The sequence below is a fragment of the Chiroxiphia lanceolata genome, chromosome 2, assembly GCF_009829145.1.
Source record: "Chiroxiphia lanceolata isolate bChiLan1 chromosome 2, bChiLan1.pri, whole genome shotgun sequence".
NCBI classification, from domain to species: Eukaryota; Metazoa; Chordata; class Aves; order Passeriformes; family Pipridae; genus Chiroxiphia; species Chiroxiphia lanceolata.
Window position 1 is genome coordinate 92,129,979 of NC_045638.1, and position 19,011 is coordinate 92,148,989.

A 19,011-nucleotide genomic window follows, 5' to 3' on the forward strand; every position below is an offset into this window, starting at 1 on the left:
TGCCCCTTCCCCTGGGCGCCGCTCCCGGGGAAGAAAAGCCTCTTGAAACTCTCAAGTGTCGGCGGCCGGGGGACCGGGGACACGTCTGGGCAGTGACCTTGGCGGTGCCGGCGGGGGTCAAGGCGCGGCCGCCGCGCTGCGGGCGGGCAGCGGGGCCCCCCCCAGTGTCCCCCGAGGGGAGACCAGCCCCGGCCAGGTACGGCTGCCGAGCAGCCCGAACCTCCTCCTCCTCCCACCCCCTCCGGCGGGGACGCGGCGTCCCAGCGAGCTGAGGCGATGCAGAAAGAAAGTTGGCAGCGCCGGTCTCCGGGGCAGCCGCAGGCAGTGCCAGCCAGGCGGGAACCCCCCCACGTCCCCCGCAGGAGCGGCGGGACTTGACCGGCGGTGAGAGCTCTTGCGTGGCTTTCTTGGCCAAATTGTGCTTTCCAAGGGCAAAGCCGAGAGTTTTGAGTGAGATCTGCAAAGGGGATGGGGCTGGGACAGAGAAGGCTAGGGGCGACTCGGTGATACACGAGTTACCGCATCGCCTTTGCTGGTTCCTTAACTAAAGCAGTCTTTCGTATCCAGAACTACTCGGCCCAGCCATGAGGGGAAACTTGTTTTGCTGATCTATGCCTGGGAAATCAAGGCCTCCGGCATTACCCAAAGCCTTCCTCAGTCCATGGAAATGAACACCCATAGCCAAATGTGACCAAAAGTCTCTAACACCCCCCTATCATTATAACCATCTTTACTGATCTTTTCTCCCAATGATTTTCTTTCAAACTAGCTCTCTCTGAAGTGTTCACTTATTTCTTTCCTTTCTGGATACCTCCTCCAGAAAAGTCCGTGTTCAGAGCGTTGTCTCACTGAATTTCGATCCTTATTGGAGTGTGCTGTGGTTTGGTTAGTGACTCAAAATACGCAGCCACTTTCACCTCTTCATGTTGCAAAATACCATGCTTGAAAAGGGCAAGCCGTACACTTTTGAGGCCAGCAGTTAAGTGACAGTGTGCCAGGATCAGCCTTGTGACAGGTGCTTGTTAGAAGCCTACAGCCACAACTCGGAGCTTTCCGCTAGCTCCATTCTCTGACAAAAAGCCAATGCAAAGCAAAAGCATTATTTCTCCTGCAGTTCAAAACTTAGTTATAACTCCAGTAACTCGTTTTTGAACTTTCATCAAAGATGAAAGTTAAAAAGTGGAAGGGTGAGGGGAATGAACTGATACTGTATCAAAGCAGCTTCCTCAGAGCATTACAACATCCAGCTCTGAGGCTGCCTACCTAGGAAGAATGTGGTCCTATTGGAATGAGTCCTGAGGAGGCCACGAAGATGATCGGAGGGCTGGAGTCCCTCTCCTATGAAGGCAGGCTGAGAGGAGAGAGGTGGGGTTGTTCAGCTTGGAGAAGTAAAGGTTGCAGGGAGATCTTATTGCAGCCTTCTAGTACCTAAAGTGGGTACAAGAGAGCTGGGGAGGGACTTTTTATGAGGACATGTAGTGATAGGACATGAGGGAATGGTTTCAAACTGAAAGAAGGTAGATTTAGATTATATATTAGGAAGAAATTCTTCACTGTGAGAGTGGTGAGGCACTGGAAGACATTGCCTGGACAAACTGTGGATGGCCCATCCCTGGAAGTGTTCAAGGCCAGGTTGGATGGGGCTTAGAGCCACCTGGTCTAGTGGACAGCGTCCCTGCCCATGGCAGGAGGTTTGGAACCAGATGATCTTTAAGGTTCCTTCCAACCGAAACTATTCTATGATTTTATGATTACAAGTGTCCTTCTGGGTTGGACTGATGGTCCATGCAGCTCTGTATTCCATCTTGGACAGTGCCAGTAGGAGATGTCATTTAGTGGAGGGATGTGAGCTCCTCTGACTTGCGCCACTTGTGTGTTTTATGCATTCAGACAGACCTGGATACTAACAATTATGCAGCATCGGTGCTTACCAGTGTAACCTATACAGCTATAATCCAGTCACTTCACAGAGAGCAACTTGTTTGACTTACATTATCATAATTTCCTGAAGTTACTCGAACAGACTAATCCTCAGAAACTGCCTCTCTCTTACTGGAATTGTGACTCTATCTTATTGGAATGACAAAAATTATTTTGCCCCTGAAAATGCCCCTTTTATACTCATTTAAATTAACAGCAGCCACAAAGCAACTACAACCAAATTTGGTAGCACTTAGGCATTCTCTGATTTCCACTGTATTTAAAAGGATTTTAAACTGTCTTTTTTGAAGAAAATTAATTCAGAAACACAGTCCTTTTTGCTGGTGGGAGACAAAGGTCACTTACATGTTTTGGTTTCTTTTGACTCGAGGAATAATAAAAATTCAAACACCTGGACTGATTTGCTCTATCTGAATGACAGTCTAAAGCAATTTTTTCAGAATTTTGTCATAGCTGACAATTTCCATCACAATGTTGTTTTGGAGAACTTTTGGCCTTTGCTGTTTTGGACACGAATAGCAGATAATTAGGGTGTGAGTGCATGTATTGTATGTTTCATTTTTACATGTAGACATGATATACATCGTATATCTATGTATCTCTACATACACATGCACATTTAATGCATATTTATTTTTCAGAAGACTTTACCCATATATTGTGTTTTTTTAAAAAAGAATTAATAAGACGCTTACCGGCTCTTTCACCATTTCCAGTGGCCATGACAACCGTGATCCAAGCAATTCCCCTTTCCCTCTTTCTCACACCGGTAAGCTGGCTGTGCACTATCTGCTGTTGTGGGGCACCTCTGAGCACGGATCAGCCCTGAGGTGACTTCCAGTAGCTTCAGTCATGCGAATATCATGCTTTGGCTGTGGCTTTGTAAAAGTCCCTATGTTCCCATGGTCACACAGATGTGCTGCAAATTGATTGCCAATGCACAAAGGAACCAAAAATTAATTTTTAACATTACTACGTACACAATTACCACTTGATTCCCCAAATACTTTAGAAACAATGCAAACAACAAATCTCCTGTTGCCAGCTCAGCTCCAGTTTCGATATCCATTAGAAGAAGATCAGAATTTGCTAACTCTTCAGGGTTTGTTTTGTTTGTTTGTTTGTTTTTATTATTACTTACCTCTTCCCAGCTTCTGTGCTATTTTTTTTCCCAGTACGTACATGAACTGGATCACCAAAGGGACCATCTTGACTCAGATGGTACCTTTTTCCTCAGGCACGGTTCACTGTAACAGAAGATATTGTCATGGAATTATTAGTGCAGTTTGCAAAAGCAACTCCTCTTGATAATTTAGGTGATTATATACACTCCTGTCTCAAGTTTCTATCATACAAGAGTCTTCTGAGCATTTTGCTCATCCACAGCTTTCTGGATATTTCCATGTATTGACCTATCAAGGTGAGTCACACCTGATGGAACTGGTTTTGACACTGATGGTTATTGCCCTCACTCCCATTCAGGCTCAGCAATTATGGGATAATTTGTCTTCTGAAATCCCAAGTCTTGCATTAGGGTGGAAGATCTTCCATCTTCCATCAGGCACTACAAATCCTTTCTGGAAGTTTTGATTCATAATATTTACTTCACCTCTAACAACATTCTAAATCCAAGGAGCCTTATACCAAAAAGATCCCTGTCACTAGGTTTCTTCTCTTATGAAATGGGAACTGCCCTGTTGTTCTGGGCTGTGCTTCTGTATATTACATCTTCACAAGCTGAATGCATGATTGCTTTTTATTGCTACTGAACAACCTTTGAGTAAACATGAATCATTTTTTATGGCACCAAATTCAAAATGCTTCATTACCAACTACATCTATTATCTGCCCAGGTAGGAATGTGATAACGATCTGTAGTACACACAATGTTTTAAAATAGAACAAACTTCTTTTCAATACACTGCTACTCTGATGGGAAAAAAAGTCTCTCCCTATCTGGTATGGATTCCCAGTGTAACAAATTATACATGTTTTTGAACTACTTGATAGACCTTTGATCAGTTTAATTCTTTTTTGTACCTGTATGAGCAATTGTATTTTTCTTCTGCTGCAAGATAGAAGCCAGTGATTATTTCTGGATTATCTACCTCTGCTCATATTTTTCTGCATTAAAACTAGCAGCACAAACTGCCACGGTCCGAGGGGGGATGGGACCGTGACACAGCACAGACGGGTCCAGGGACAAGGTAGAGGCGCAACTGGAATATTTTATTGCCGTGTCCAGAGGTTTTATGGGTTTAGGCAGGGAAAGGGCTAGAACATGGGGTGGAGTATGAGACAGACAAACGGGGGAACAAATCGGGTAGGGACACAGGGAAAGGGGGAGGAACGTGGGAGGAACCGGGGAAGGAGAGGGTGAATGGTAACTGCCTCCTCTCTCAGCTTCTGCAGCCTATCAGAGAGGGGAGCGGGGAAGCAGGGAGCAGGCAAACTTGGGGCAAGCCCGAGCATGCCCAGGCTGTGCACTGTGGATACAATGAAACCACATAATAACAATAAAGTCCATATAATAAAGTCCTGTCAATTGCTGTATGTTTTTCTCCACGCCTGGAACCTCTCCCATCCTGAATCTTGTTCCTTCACAGCAAATGGTCAAGGAACAGCATCATGGATGTTGCTATATGTTTAAGTGTTTGGTCCAAGAAGCACCAGCGCAGTAGGTGATAAAGATGGGTAAGTGTGGGGTTACACATTGCACCACTGTTGTCTTCAACAGGGATATATTTATGCAGGTTGCATGGACTCCCTTGAGGCAGAGGTGGTGATCTCTAAAGAGGGTCATTATTAAAAACCCATCAAGGATTTGCAAACTAATCTAATGGGCCGTTGAATGCCTTCTGCCTTGCTGCTGATGTAACTCACCAGGAAACAGTGACATCTGTCCCAAATAAGCAGTGATACCACAGCAGCAAGAACATGTCCGTGTACATACTTCCATTCCTTCGAGTCCCAAGGAGGCTGATTTTCAATACATTTATTCATTTTTACCTTGTAGGAGCAGAGTGGCTGCAGGGAGCCATTCTGGTGAAGCAAAAGGGAGCCCTGGGGGGAAATCAAAGCAATATGCGTTATCTCTATCTTTCAGCATGAAAGATGGGACACTACCAGGTAGAGTCATGAATATCATATTGTAGGACTGAGAAAATCCTGCTGGAAACCATGTGGAGGGAACCCAGTCTCTTTTCCTAGGAGAATGAAGTCTCTCTCACGAAAAACACGACTGGACGCCAGGAGACTCAAGTGGATCTTCTTCCGTTGCTGCCTTCATGCTATAATGCAGTACAAAGCCTGGAGGAGAGCCTGGATAGTGGCTGCTCATGTTCTGCCTCAGCTGGGAAATCTGAATTAGCTTCTGAAAAATGTAGCTGACTCCCATCTGTTGTTCATATTGCAGGACAAGGGATATTGCTTCCTGGAAATGCATCAGTCAGGGTGCTGAAGAAGCCCAGTGACCCAGACCCTTCAGCCATTTTACTTTGTGTCCAAGTCAGCTGCCATCCTTGCTACTCATGGCCTGTCATCCTCCATGAGGGAATCACCGAGTATCGAGAACAGGCTTTCAAACTCTACCTTTGCTGCATATTCCCTCGTGTAGGATCGCTCAGCCAGGATGATAGCTCCTCAGATACTGGTCTCAGTCTGGTCCTACTTCAGTGGGGCCAAGTGTGGAAATGGCAGATGAAAATTCCCGCCCACTGGCACATCTAAGCTAACACCCATCTGGAAGCTGGGTGAGCAGTTCAGGCTGGAACAGCAGTGAGCAAAGCTATAGGATTGATTTCTCTCTTTGCTTTTTCTTGAGGAGCAATTAAAATGTGGGCAATCAAGATGGAGCCTCCTTGAGGTCCCCCCACCCTACTCCGCTCTCCCTAGCTGAAGTCTTTAATTTCCTCGTTCCAGCCCTAACAATATAACCATTATCACAGCCACCTGACTCCCGGGGCCTCTGTCCCCGCCCCTTTCGTGATCTCTCCTACGTGTTCCTGGAAATTGGAGGCAGAAGCAGCCACCTCGGACCAGTTTTTCTTCCGGCAGCTGCTGCTCCCCAGCCAACAGAGATGACAGGGCAGGGGCTGGTCACCCTGTGAGCCCAGCGCAGCGCCTGGCACAGCACAGCTTGAGGGACACAGGTGCTTGCTGCCGCCTGCCTGCAGCTTCGTAAGAGCTGACAATAGGACAAACTTGCTTATGTTTAGCTTGATTTTTGACACTGCCACATGTAATCCTCCAAATGCCCCCCTCCAGTCACTCCCATCCCACTGGTTTCATGTTGCTTCTGCTTCTTGACTCTGCTCTGGTCATGGTGACTTCTCCTCCTCTGCAATATAAGACAAAACTTATTTCCTTTAAAGAGGATCCAAATGGAATTAAAGCCTTAAGAAGAGAAGTCAATCTATAAATGCCATTTCTTTTATGAGTAAGGCCAGATTTCATGGTCAAATGGCTTAAAGGAGCACTTCCCACCACACCCTTCTCAAAAGGAAGAGAAGGCAGGATCACCTCCCTTTCCCATCTCCTTTTTAATTGTTCTGATGCATTCAATTCATTCATCTGCTTGAGAGGCTTTATGTCTTCCCTCACAAGATCTCAGACTAGCAATGATGGAATTGTCTGGAAATTGTCTGAAAGTCCCGGAATGGACCATGAGGCAAAGAACCTAATTTTTTTTCAAGATGCATCTTGATAAATTCAAGTTAAGAACTAGGTGACGGGATACCCTTTAGTGTTGTCTTGGTTTTTATAATGAAGTAATCTGAGATTTATCCTCTGTAGGACCTGGAATGTCTGGATTATTATCTTAATTTTTTTCCTTTTTTTTCTTTTAATTCTTTATTTTAAGAAGAAAAGGTTGGCTAACAAAACATGAGTCTTAGTCAAGCCATGTGACCACTTCTACTGATATTGAGAAAAGTGAGATTTCATCATTATATTCACTGTCCCATTCTGTTACCTTTTCTTTTAATCCTGTTACCTTTTCTTTTAATCCTGTATCAAGACTGCAGCTGCTTCAGGTAAATCTCACATATCAAAAAGCTTATATTCCAGGGCAGATTTTGGAGTCAGGAAGCAGTTTTCATCGAGTAAAAAACATAGGTTGTGTTTTTAGAGAAACAATCTTCCCCTGTAGCTTGAAAAACAATCCACTTCAAGGAGTCCAGGGCCTTTTGCCTTCCAAATCCTCTGCCAGTAAAGAATCTCAAAGTATTTGCTTTCTGGTATGAGGCTGTGCATATTTATCAGCTGAGGCAATTGATCTTTTGTGCTAAGGACTTAATAAGGTCTTGATGGTATTTCATGGGAGGGCAGGTCTGTGAGGACGATTTAGGTATGTACAAAAGTAAAAAAGAAGGGGGAAAAAGCAATTCATAAAGAAATCAACACTAAGCAAACCTGGGACTTCAGAAGTGTTTGAAAAAGGGGGAAAAGAACATGGTCAAAAATACATTTGAAACCAGGGGAAGTAGAGGGAGATGAATGGAAAGAACAGTAGTAAAGGTACTAAAAAAAGGAGAAGGAAACCGTGCCCTCCTTCTCAGTGAACTGCTGTGGTGGGAAGGCCTGCATTGCCCAGTAGCACTGAAATACGTGCTGGCAAGTTACATATCTCCCAGAAGATGACACAAGCAAGACAGTTTGCAGCATAGGAGGCTGAATTTAGTCCACAAACTCTTAAAACAGTGATGTACTGCCTTTCTTGCCTTTGCAGTCATTTTTCCTTCCTTTGCTGCGCCTTTTTATATTTTCATCTTCATCCCCTGAATTTCCTCTCTGTCACCCTTTGCCATCCTTACTAACTGGGCATGCTCATGAAAAATGGGGTGAACACCTTTTTTGTGGGACACATTGTTCAGTGGGGTAAGGAAAGGTACAAAAAAATCATCTATCAAAACAAGCTGGAGCTGTCTACAGCTGGAAAATTAGAGAAGGATGTAAACTTTGGTATGTTGCATATAGAAAGGCAGCAAGTCAGGTCAAACAAAGCTTCAAGGAACAACTAGCAAAAGGAATCAAAGCTAACATTAGATCTCTCTTGAGACACATCAGGCACCTGCCAGATGTTCTGAAGGGCAAAACAGTGATCGGGCTGTGTGAGGAGCTCACAGCAGAGATAGGGCCATTGCAGACACCTCTGGAGCTGTGCTGAGCATTGAGTGACCAGATCAGTGAGATCAGCGTGGCAGAACCCATTCTTCGGCAGGGTGGGGCTTGCCAGTGGACATGTCTGAAGTTGAGGCAGCTGTGGAAAAGGCTGTTAACACACTGACAAAGTGAACAGTAACAACTCGCTGAAAGCAATGGCATTTGTCCAAGAGTCTTAAAGGATCCCAGGAGTAAAATCGCTGAACTGCTCCAAGCAGCAGCGTGTAACCCAATGTTTACCACCAGCGCGGTACCTGAGGAGGGGAAAGGGGTGAATGTGATGCCACTGCAGGTGGCCAGTTTGTCCAGGGCCAGGTGATGGAAGGGTTTCTGGGACTTATTTGGGCTTCAGATGAAGATAACATGAATTAAAAGATGAGAGGTAAGTACAGCTAGAGTCTAAGAGAGTCTGGAGCAGCCTGGCACACCACTCCAGGGTCCCCAGCAGGCTGTGAAATTCCTACTGTCATCTGTCAGTCTGAGGGAGGTGTGTGCTCTGGTCAACCTCCTGAGGATTTGGATGCATGTTTGGATGAATGTTGTCTGGTAGCACTGGAGCCAGCTGGGATCTGTGGAGTGGTTGGCTCTTGCTGCGGGACATAAGGGATGTTGTGGTCCAGGCACTTTGACCCAGCTAGTGGTGAAGGGGACAGTAGCAGTGACAGAGGGGTGTGTTTGTGTCAGCACCAGAAATAAAGCTCCTGCTTGTGACCTTCTCCTTTCTCCTTTCCTGATTCAGGAGAAGGAGCTCCCAACGCTGCAACCATTGCATCTACCTGAGGACATGGGTGAGGTAGATGGGACATGGGTGAGGACATGGTCCTCATTTCTCTTCTGTCTCTCCTCACTGGGGACTGCTGGCAGCTGCTGCTGGTCCTGGAGGCTGAAATCAACCCTCTCCACCTCCAGATGGACTTTTTGAACTTCTCAGTTAATTCTTCATCCAGAGGGGGCATCTACCATACTTCAGCATCTGATCATCACTCATTGAAGGAGATGCATGGGAACCCACCATTCTGTGTGCTGGGAGAAGCTGAATTTTCAACTGATCTGGGAGGAGGAGCATGTTTTAGCAGTGTGTAGGAGCTGGATTCGCTTAGTGTGACACATCATGCTCTGGAGGGAAGCAGGAGTCCATGCTTTTGCCTGGGACACAAGTTAGGAGTTGTTGTAATAGAGCTAGAGGCTTTGGGAAAATAAAAGCCCAATTATTTTTCCTTTGCCCATTTCCCTTTTCTTCATTCTCCTTTCTTGTGGTTGGTTGTTTTCTTGGTTTTGTTTTTTGTTTGTTTGGTTTGGTTTTTTTTGTTTTGGTGGATTGGTTGTTGGTTTGTTTGGCTTTTTTTTTGGAGAATGTGGTAGGTTATAGGCACTTCATTGTCCATTGTAGCTTATCATTGCTCATGTCACTGAAGTCCAGATGAAGGACACATCAGAGAAAGTGGTCAATGCAGAAGACTGCTGTTACTAAGAAAAGCAAAAGTGCAGCACTAGTGAGGACGTGTCTTTGGTCAGCATTTCATACTCTTCACAGAGAGATGCCTCGGGGCAGTGTTCCCACAAGCAGTGCTATGGAGGAGAAGCAGCCATTGTATAGCTGAGATTAGCTTCTCTTGGGAAGATTACCAGCTCTTGGGAAGAACTGCCTGATGTCTGTGGGCTTTCAAGAAGCTGCAGGCATGTGGGACTCATTTTACTGCCTGTATGTGTGATCCACCTCTGCTCATTGGGCTGACACAACTGAGGACCCTGATGGTGAGCTCTCGCAAGGAGATTGCTGCTTCAAGCTTCTGATCTGGGAGAAATGTACAACTGCAGAGCATGAATGCTGGCCCTGATACTTTGCCCCAGCCCACCCCTACCAAGTGTGTTGCAGTGATTCCTTGCAGTCTATTTACCAAGATGGGGGAGATGTGGGAAAGGTTATTATCATGTCTATGGTCCATGTGGAAATCTATATCTAGGCTTGAATGAGATACTGTTTGTCATTGCCTGGTGAGTGGTGGGAGAGGAATTTTGGCTTTGAATGATTCTTGTGCATTTGGCACTTCACTATGAGTATGCAAGAGGCTGAGGGTCACAGATGAAATTTGAAGTGTCTCAGCCTGAGCATAGGAACACCAAGGGGGGAACCAGCTTTCTAGAAGGCAGCTTTCCCCACTGTAGAGAGCTGTATCATTGTAACACTTTAGATCCCAAAAAAAGGGCTCTTCCTAGTCTGATCTGTGATGAACTTGGCAATTATATATGAGGGTGAGCACAGCTCTCAGGGCTTCTGACATTTTCAGAGATGTCATAGAATCACAGAACGGTTCACGTTGGAAGGGACCTTAAAGACCATCTTGTTCCAACCCCCTGCCATGGGCAGGGACGACTTCCACTAGACCAGTTTGCTCAGAGCTGCATCCAGCCTGCCAGGCTGCATGGAATCCTTCTCACGTGTTTTGAGAGTGACATCTCTGTATGGTTTAAAAAGCAATCCTTGGTAAGCTTTGTCTTTCCTGTGGTGCCTTGCAATGGGGCCACTTACATTGAATTGCAATGACACGTAGGTAGCAGATGCATGGCTGGAAGGGCTGGCACACTGACCTTAGGGGTTGAGAGGAGCCTCCATGTCCTGTGTCTGCCACGTTCCAGGAAAGGGCTTCAACTGAACAAGGTGCCTGTGCTGTGGTACCTGCGCTAGAGAAGCAGTGCCCATGGTTGCTTTGGAAGTGCTGCAGAATGTGTGATTATGATATAGTGTGAGGCTGAAGCAAACTCAGTTTATTTAAAAACTTTACCTTTAGTTAGTGCATGCTCTCTGGGAGCCACATAGCAGCTGAGCTTCAGCTATGTTCATAAAATGCTTCCAAACTGGCATAGTTAGACTGCTGGATCTATTTTTCTAGCTTAAACTGAATGAGCAGAGTGTATTAGGGAGGGTTCGAAACATACCGAATCTTGAAACCACGACACCACTGGAAGCTCAACAAAAACCAGTATTTATTAGCAAGAGGTGGCCAACAAAACGAACAAACCCAAAGGGGAGGAAGGAGGAGAGAAATAAGCCCCCAGCACGACATCCCCAGTTACCCAGCTGTTGCCCATAAAGTTATCTTACCGACCTAGCATGCCTACAATTACCCATAGCAGAAGCTGCATCCTTGGAGAGTCAGTAAGTTCACAAACTGGCAGGCATTTCCCCATCAAAGGAAACGTTGTCCTTGAGGTAAAGCTAGCTTTCATCCAAGAAAGAGCCATCTGCTTTTATACAATTAACTGAGTGACCTCAACCTCCGCAGGTGTGGCCAGCACCGCCCAGCCCGAGGCCCTCAGTCCCACCCCCTATTATATAAGTGCATCTCTTCTGCGCACACGTGGCTTTCCCCGCGCCTGCGTACTGTACTCAGGGGGGTCTTTTCCAAATGAGTCTGGGGGTGTCCTTCATCCTCCTTCTCCTCCTCCTCAATCTCTCCTTCAAGTGACCTTGGAGGACAATTAGCCAATCACAAAACACCAATTAAAACAGTTTACACAAGAAGCTCTCTTCAAGGACAACTTTCCCGTTTATCAGTGCTTGTTTTCCCACAACTTGGCAGGGAAAGAGCAAAACTTTCACCGGTGGCAGGGCAAAAACACAGACCAAAAGTATCAGCATAATTAACCCCTGATACAGCAGAGGCATAACCAAACAAGGGGATGTATGGGGAAAAGATAATCTTGATCTTGGCTTTATTCTTTGCAAAATATCTGCTCTTTCAACATCAGCTTAGAATTTTTGGCTTTGTCCAAATCCACAGTACAATGCATCCACACCTCTAAGTAATCTTTGTTGGCCAAAGTGCAAAGAGCTTAATCTCGTGTTTTGCAGGTTGACAAAACGTGTATAAAATTTCATGTCTTATGTCAAACAATTCTCCTAAAGAGCTAGTTTAAAACGCCTACATTTAATATTTATTTGTGTTGACGCAGTGTGCCTTATAATGGGTTGGTCTGCCCAGCAGCTAATCAGATGATGATCAGGCTACTGCTTCTCAATTCACGTGGCCAGGCAGTGATGCCATGTGGCACTTGGCCACAGCACATTTGACCTTGGGAGGCAGAATGGCTGTCTCTCAGGGAAGCAGAACATCTAGTATTACTTATCTCTGTCTTTCTAATGCAATCAAGTTTGTATTTGATGCACTTTTAGTCTTGGAGGCATTTTCTCTAGTAAGTGTTTTATATTTAAAATGTAAGGAGGAGTATTGTTGTTAAACACCAGGTCATCTTGTCTACAGGTAAGTATTACTTTTTCTTCTTTAGGGTAGCTGCTTTACTAGTTTTTGTGGTTTAAATTCAATTTGAGACCTTCAAAGACACACTAATTGTGGGCTCCAGTGGGGAGCATCAGGGAGTAGGGAGTCAAGTAAAACCAAGTGCCATAATGTATTTCTCTTTATGAGGAATATGGCCACTCCTAATAAATTTGTTCCATCTGTCCATTATTTTTCCTTCCTTCCATATCAGTTTATGGGCCAAAAAGGCAGACAAACCACCAGATCTCATTTCATGTGTAACGCAGGCCTTGGAATTTGACCCCGTGTCTCTTTTAACTGATGCCATTAACTTTTAAAAAGAAAATATTATTAAAGGACAGCTTGAAAAAACTATTGCGACCTTTATTGGAAGACCTTGAAAGGTAGTCAACCCCTCTAATTGACTGATGGCTAGGACAATCATCCTCACTGTTGAGTATATTACTATAATTACTATTATTATTATTCTGCTCTGAATGTACCTAAACATGACTTGCAGCTGTTGATTCTCATTGTGCCTTTCTCTGCAGGTGATGGTGCCACCAGTACTCTGTAATTTCTGTGGTGCAATTGAGAGACCAGAGTAATGCCTCTGAGTGCCCCCTGTAAGGCGTTTTTTGATCTCACTAATTGATCCTGTCCTTTTGCTCTGGACCAACTCTAGGCTTTCAACATAATAAAAAACCCCGTGGGTGGCTGCTCAGTCAGTGGGTGTTGCAGCTCCAGGCTTTGCTGGGCTTCCAATTCCGCTTGTCAGTCACAGGTGACAGTGACTTCTCCAGTGGTTGCCAGTGAGGTTCCTGCTCTTGTCAGCTTGTCCTTCCTTGCTGGCTGCATGGGAGCCAGCTGTCACATACCCACCTGTCATCTGGGTGTGTCCGAATCCAGCAGGCAATCAAAAAAGCTTCCATGAGTCCTGACCCAGAATAGCAGCCTCTGGGAGTAAGGGGACTGGTATTGACACCAAGGGTCTCTTGGAACTCCTCTTCCTGAATCCTGGGTGGTTCCCCCCCTCTCTGTGGGCTCAGCGAACCTGTTCACTGGCCTTGGAGCCCTGCAGTAGGCTTGACTTCACAGAGTGGTGTGGGAGGTGCACAGACAGAAGAAAACCATTGGAACTAAAAATGTATTTGTGATGCATCAAAAACGAAGAGGAAAAGATACGAGCAAAAACTGCTTCCACCAGCAGTTACGCTCTGCCCGTAGTTGCTCTTAGGTGTTCCCACAGGTCAGACAACTCAAATGGATTCATGGATCAACAGCATTGAGGCAGCATGGTGGTTCAGGACCTGAGGAGACTTCACTAACATTACTGAGCATCTGCTCTTGTTTGAGTACCTTCAGCTGTTCAGGTGACTTGTGCTCGTCTGAAGGATTCCCTCTTCTTTAGCTACTGACCTTGCCATTTGCAAATTTTATCAACAATATTTTTTTACACTTGTATCTCCTGCTGCAAATACTAAACAGCACAGTTATTGCAGAGAGGCACACACTGTCTGCAGTGATTGCTGCTTTTTTCGGACCATGTATTTTTGTCTGTTAGCTAGTAATTAATCCATATAATGCAAATTACGGTCTATTCACACACTATTCACTTCTTCCTTAGAATTTACAAATTTCTTGGTTTGTTTAATCTGCACCAGTGCTTTCATCAACCAAATGTATAATTTTGTCAAAGAAGGAAGTCAGGTTTGTTTCCTATAATGCTTTCTTTGCATCTGTTAGCTGATTTGTAATAACTTCATGCTCTCTTACCTATGATTATTACTACAGAACCATCTAACAGTCAGGCATCATATCACTTTCTCTCTCTGAGCGGTGGCACCACATACTCTTCCAAGATTGGGAACTTCTCTAGTATGGGAGAAGCTGGGAATCTTGGGATTTCTCTAGTATGCCAGGATTTTTAAATACCTAAATCCATTGAGCCAAGTGCCTCCTCAGCCAAATTTTCTGTGATTCTGAGACACAAATTTTCCTGGCCCCTGATCTGAAAATATTTATGCTTAATAGATGCTGTTAAAACTTTCCTTAGTTTGCAAACAGATGAGGAAGTTTTTTACTATCCTTATGTAGTAGAAATACACAAATCCTGTTCTTTCTGTATACAAACAACTACTTTCCCTGCATCAAAAAGCCTCCACCGAAAATCTTCATTATCAACAGTTTTACCCATATCCACCCAGTAAGACCCTAGGCTGTTACTAGTATTTTTTAGTTTTCAGTGTGTTTTGAAAAAAACTGCTTCCAAGTGCTGTTAGGACTTGCAGCAATCCAGTTTTTCCAGGTTATTTTGAACACTCCTTATCACCTTGTATGCTTCACAAATTCTCACTTTTATTGTGTGCCATATACCTCCTTTCCATCCACCCCTTCCTTCTGCTTTTTTTTCCCCCTGTTGATTTTATACGGGGAATTTTGAAGTGTTAACCTTCAAATTCCCTCTTAGGCCGGAAAGGTACATTTGATCATGTCTGTCTTTTTCACAACTACAGAACCATAGATCTTCTCCATTTTGTAAACTTCTATCAGTGAAATACCTATTAAAATTTTTATTGTAGCTTTCTCCTGGAGACTCATATTTCTCTGATTGCTTGATTTGCCCATAACTTCCCCTACCTGAGGATTTACCATTTTGAAATACCAATTTTGCCTACTTATATGCCCAACTTCACACATAAAATGCTTATACACATAAATATATTACTTAAACACCTGCCTTGTAGGCATTAACCAAATGTACTTATATATAGCTACAGATACGCACCCACATACATATTGTATATCTACTTCCAACGTGCACACATACATACATGTACCTGTATACACACATGCATATATGCAGTCATACAAACACTCACCTATATACAATTTAATTTTCTCTGAAACCAGAGAAGAGGCATTTCTAAAAATGTCAGAGCTGAGGCTGTTCACGTTGCCCTCCCTGTATGAAGTTGTGTTTCCCTGTGAGTCCACCCCGAATGGCCACTCAGATCGTCCACCAGGGGCAGCCCTACCCCTCCCATACCAACCAAGGACTCTATTAATATTTGGACAGGGCTGGCTTTCCTGAGAAGGATGTGTCAAGGGACAGGAGACAAAGGACTGCAGGTGAGTGACACAAAGGTTTCCTTTGTTTTGAAGCCCTTAGAATTTGCTAAGATTTTGGTTTAGCTGAAAAGGAGAAAGAAAAAAACAACAACGAAGTAAGATGCAGGAAGACCAAAGCAATGCAAAACATCACCTTGTGTTGCCTTTCACCAGAAATGAGTCTCCAGCTCATACACTCCCTCCCTCTCCCTGCAGGATCCCAGATTATCCTGCCCTCCATCTCTCCTAAGCGGAGGTGCAGAGGAGAGGAAGATGCTCCTTTCTGCATCTCATCCACGAGGAATGTGGCTCATGATTTTAAACTTTCACCTGTTCTTTTCCTGATCACACTGAAGAGGGCAATGATGAAGGTGATGGTAGCAATTAAACCCCCCACCTATACTTGCAATCTCCTTTGCTCTGCAGAGGAAGAGGAGGTCCAGCGATGTTGGGTTGGCTGGAGCAGCTGAACAACCAGCGAGTTGTCACAATTAAACTTCCCTAGCAACTGCGTGCATGCTCTTGTCAGGTACACAAACGTGACATGACACAAGTGACCCAAAGCCACACAGACCCAGGGCCAGTTATACTGGCTGGACTGATGTGTCATAACTTGTTAAACTGCAAGTATGGCTTGCTTTTCCCTGCTGTGTCAGGAGGAGGCACAGGAGCAATCTCCCATCAGCAAGGAGAGTGAGAACCCCAACAGGTCCAATGGGGGAAGCATTTTTGGCTATAGTTCTCTAGTAGCATCAGGCTTGAACTGAATATTGAGTCCAGCTGAGTGTAGAACTCCTTGGGCATGGCTGTTTTCTTGTGCCTCTCCAGTGGGGTCCAGCCCATTTGCTATAGACTTCTGTTACTCCACTTTCAGTTATAAAATCTCTTTTCCCCTGAAGGAAATGAGATATTTGCATGGGGAACCAGGGACATGTGGTGTGATTCAGAGGTTTTGATCCCTCTGGTGTATAGATGAGATGTGAGGAGGTCTAGGCAGGATGAAGAACTTGCCCCTTTTCCCCTGACACCTACCTGGTGCCTTAAGATGAGCACTCACAGAGATGGGCTCTGCCAGGGCCAAGTGTGAAACAAGGCAGCTGTAGGTGGCTGGTGTCTGTACTGGGGCTGAGCTGATGCTATGGTAGGAGGTGACGCTGTAGGTGCCATCTCAGCTTTGCCAGTGGCTGGAGAAACATGCATTTGAGAGATGAATTTTTGCATTGTTGCAGATCAGAATAGTCATTACATATCTCTCAAATGACAGCACTGCTGGAATGACATGAACTCTTGGAGGCTCTGGAGGAGATAAACAGGGAATTGATCTATTGATAGCCGAGTGCAAAAGTCTGTGCACAAGGGAAAGAAGGTGAGCTGCCTCTGACAGTTGAATGTTGGGAGCGATGGGATAGGGTGCAGGGCAAAATTTCAGTGCCTGGGGACATGGGACTCCTGTTGCTCCCAGGCACTTCCATTCCTCCCTGGCCATATGCAGCTGGATGATGTGCTGGGCCTGGTGCAGCAGGGTGGACACCAAACTGCTGTACATCCCTCATCTCCCATGCTCACTTCTTGTAGTCTAAGTGATACCACAACCACACGGATTTTTGGCCACCTGATAGCCAGCAACATTCCCTCCTTACTCATAGGAATCCTCTTCTTGTCCCAACTGCCACAGTGGGGTCCTCTAAGCAGCAGAGTGATGGTGATCCCACTGGAGAGCCACAGAGTGATCGCGAACCAGGAGGTACAGCAGGGTGCCTCACTAGCTCGCTGGAAGCTGAGTGTGGGGATCTCAGAGTTCAGTTCCCCTCGTCACAGTCCACGTGCATCAGGGACTCTGTATGTGGGATGGATACTGGCAATGGATCCTGCACCACTCTCCTCTGGAAGCAACATTCACCTTTAGGAAGACCCTTGTTTTCACGGGGCAACCTTCACTGAAGGGGTTGTGGGTGCGGGAGAAGCCCTGGCCTGGCTGACAGGGCTGGCAGCAGTTTCACTTTCACTCTGGCAAAGCTGAAGGGAAAAAAAACCCCAACACTTAAACCTGTTCGCTCTTTCTGTACCAAGCAGGGGAGCCTGGAGGCATAAGGGAAGTGGGGTACAACCAGCTGGGGTCGAGGAGTGCCCCTCCCCAACCTGTGACTGGGCAGTTTTTGCTGGGTCCTTCTTTAAGTCAATATTTTATCAGCCTTTCCCACCGCACTTCTGCACGTGAGCTCATCTCCTCTGGCCCCACTGAGCAGCCTCTGGAAGCAGTCACCTTTCTGCCTACTTGCTTTTTAGAATACTTTATCTTTGTGAAAGACTTGGAGGTTGAAGCTGGTTTCTTTCTTTCCCCCCCAACCCCCCCCCCAAAAAAACCCTTCTTCAGCTGGAAAGAGCTCTGCATTGGAATTAGCCAGCTCCTCTTCAGCCCAGCAGGTGTGTGGTGCCGCCACCAGTTGCCAATTCAGCCCTGGCTTTGCAGGAAAAAACATCACGGGGGAAAAAAACCTAGCTGCAAGAAAGGGAATGGATGAGCTCTGATGGTATTTTAGCTACTGCCTTTTCCCTGTCTTTCAAATACACGGAGAGAAGATGGCTGTTTCTCTGCTGCTCTGTTTCTCTCCTCACAGTAACACAACTCACCCTTGCTGTGACTGGCTAAAATCATGCATACACACCCGCAGGAAACCACGATAACACCCAGCCACAGCTCTCCCAGTACAACCTCCTGACATCCAGCTTGTGCTGGCCAGACACGGGTTCTTGATACAGACTTACCCCTTGCATCCCAGTCCCATCCTCACTCACCACGTCAGTCCTTCTTGGAAAAGCCTCACAAGGAATATTAATTCTTCCTGCAGAAGTTATGCTCAGGAGTCCTGAGCTGTCAGACGTGGACAGCTGCTCTGACTAGCTCTCCCGCTGCCACTCCAGGGTAAGATCACACACCTAAGAGCACACCCTGTGAGCCCTTGCCTTTCCCTTCAGTCTGAGATGCGCTCATCTCTGTTCCCCTGGCCCTTCATGTGGCATTATCCATGCTCTCAGAAGGCACCCACATACTCATGTCAGCCCGTGAAGCAGAGTGCAAGCGCCTGTGCAACTCCTTCACCCCAGGCAAATGCATCAGCTCTGTCTGCAACAGGAAGGCTCCTTTCTCTCATTTGTTTATCTACCCGCTCCAGTAGAGCCCAAACTGCATTTCAGCAGCAGGTTTGCCCATTAGCTGTGTGTGCTGAGGGCTGGGGCAGGTCTGCAGCCCGTGCTGCGGCTGTGAAACGAGTTGTGGTTTGCTGCCTGCAGAGAGGCTCTGACACAGCAGTTGTGATGGACTTTGTTTTGCAGGGCTGTAAGCCACTCTTGGCAGTTCTCTGTAATCAAATCCTGCCACATGCCTACTAAAGCTGGGACTCTCTTGCAGTCTCCAGAGCTGCAATCCATTGTACGGTGGGTCAGTCTGGCTATAAGGAACAGCTCTGGTGAAAAGTTGTGCAGCTTACCAAGCTAGCTAGTAACTATAGCTTTACCATATAGGTGTCATGTTCAAGAG

General features: G+C 45.7%; 2 protein-coding genes across 3 annotated transcripts in view; one reads left to right on the top strand and one right to left on the bottom strand.

The window, feature by feature from the left end:
* Nucleotides 1-13,149, top strand: part of VAMP1 (vesicle associated membrane protein 1) — a 31,349-nt gene extending 18,200 nt beyond the window's left edge. The window contains exon 6 of one of the 2 annotated variants that reach the window (XM_032678888.1): nucleotides 12,914-13,149. The gene's annotated coding sequence lies outside the window, so the exon portion shown is untranslated. Of the gene's footprint in view, nucleotides 1-8,967; nucleotides 8,987-12,913 lie in introns of those variants that run through there. The other variant, XM_032678892.1, reaches the window with a different exon arrangement.
* A 3,267-nt stretch (nucleotides 13,150-16,416) lies between these two features.
* Nucleotides 16,417-18,248, bottom strand: LOC116782524. Its single transcript, XM_032679275.1, is given in 4 exon segments — nucleotides 16,417-17,018; nucleotides 17,021-17,284; nucleotides 17,287-17,356; nucleotides 18,240-18,248. Coding segments are annotated over 4 exon segments (945 nt in total).
* Between the last annotated feature and the right edge of the window lie 763 nt (nucleotides 18,249-19,011).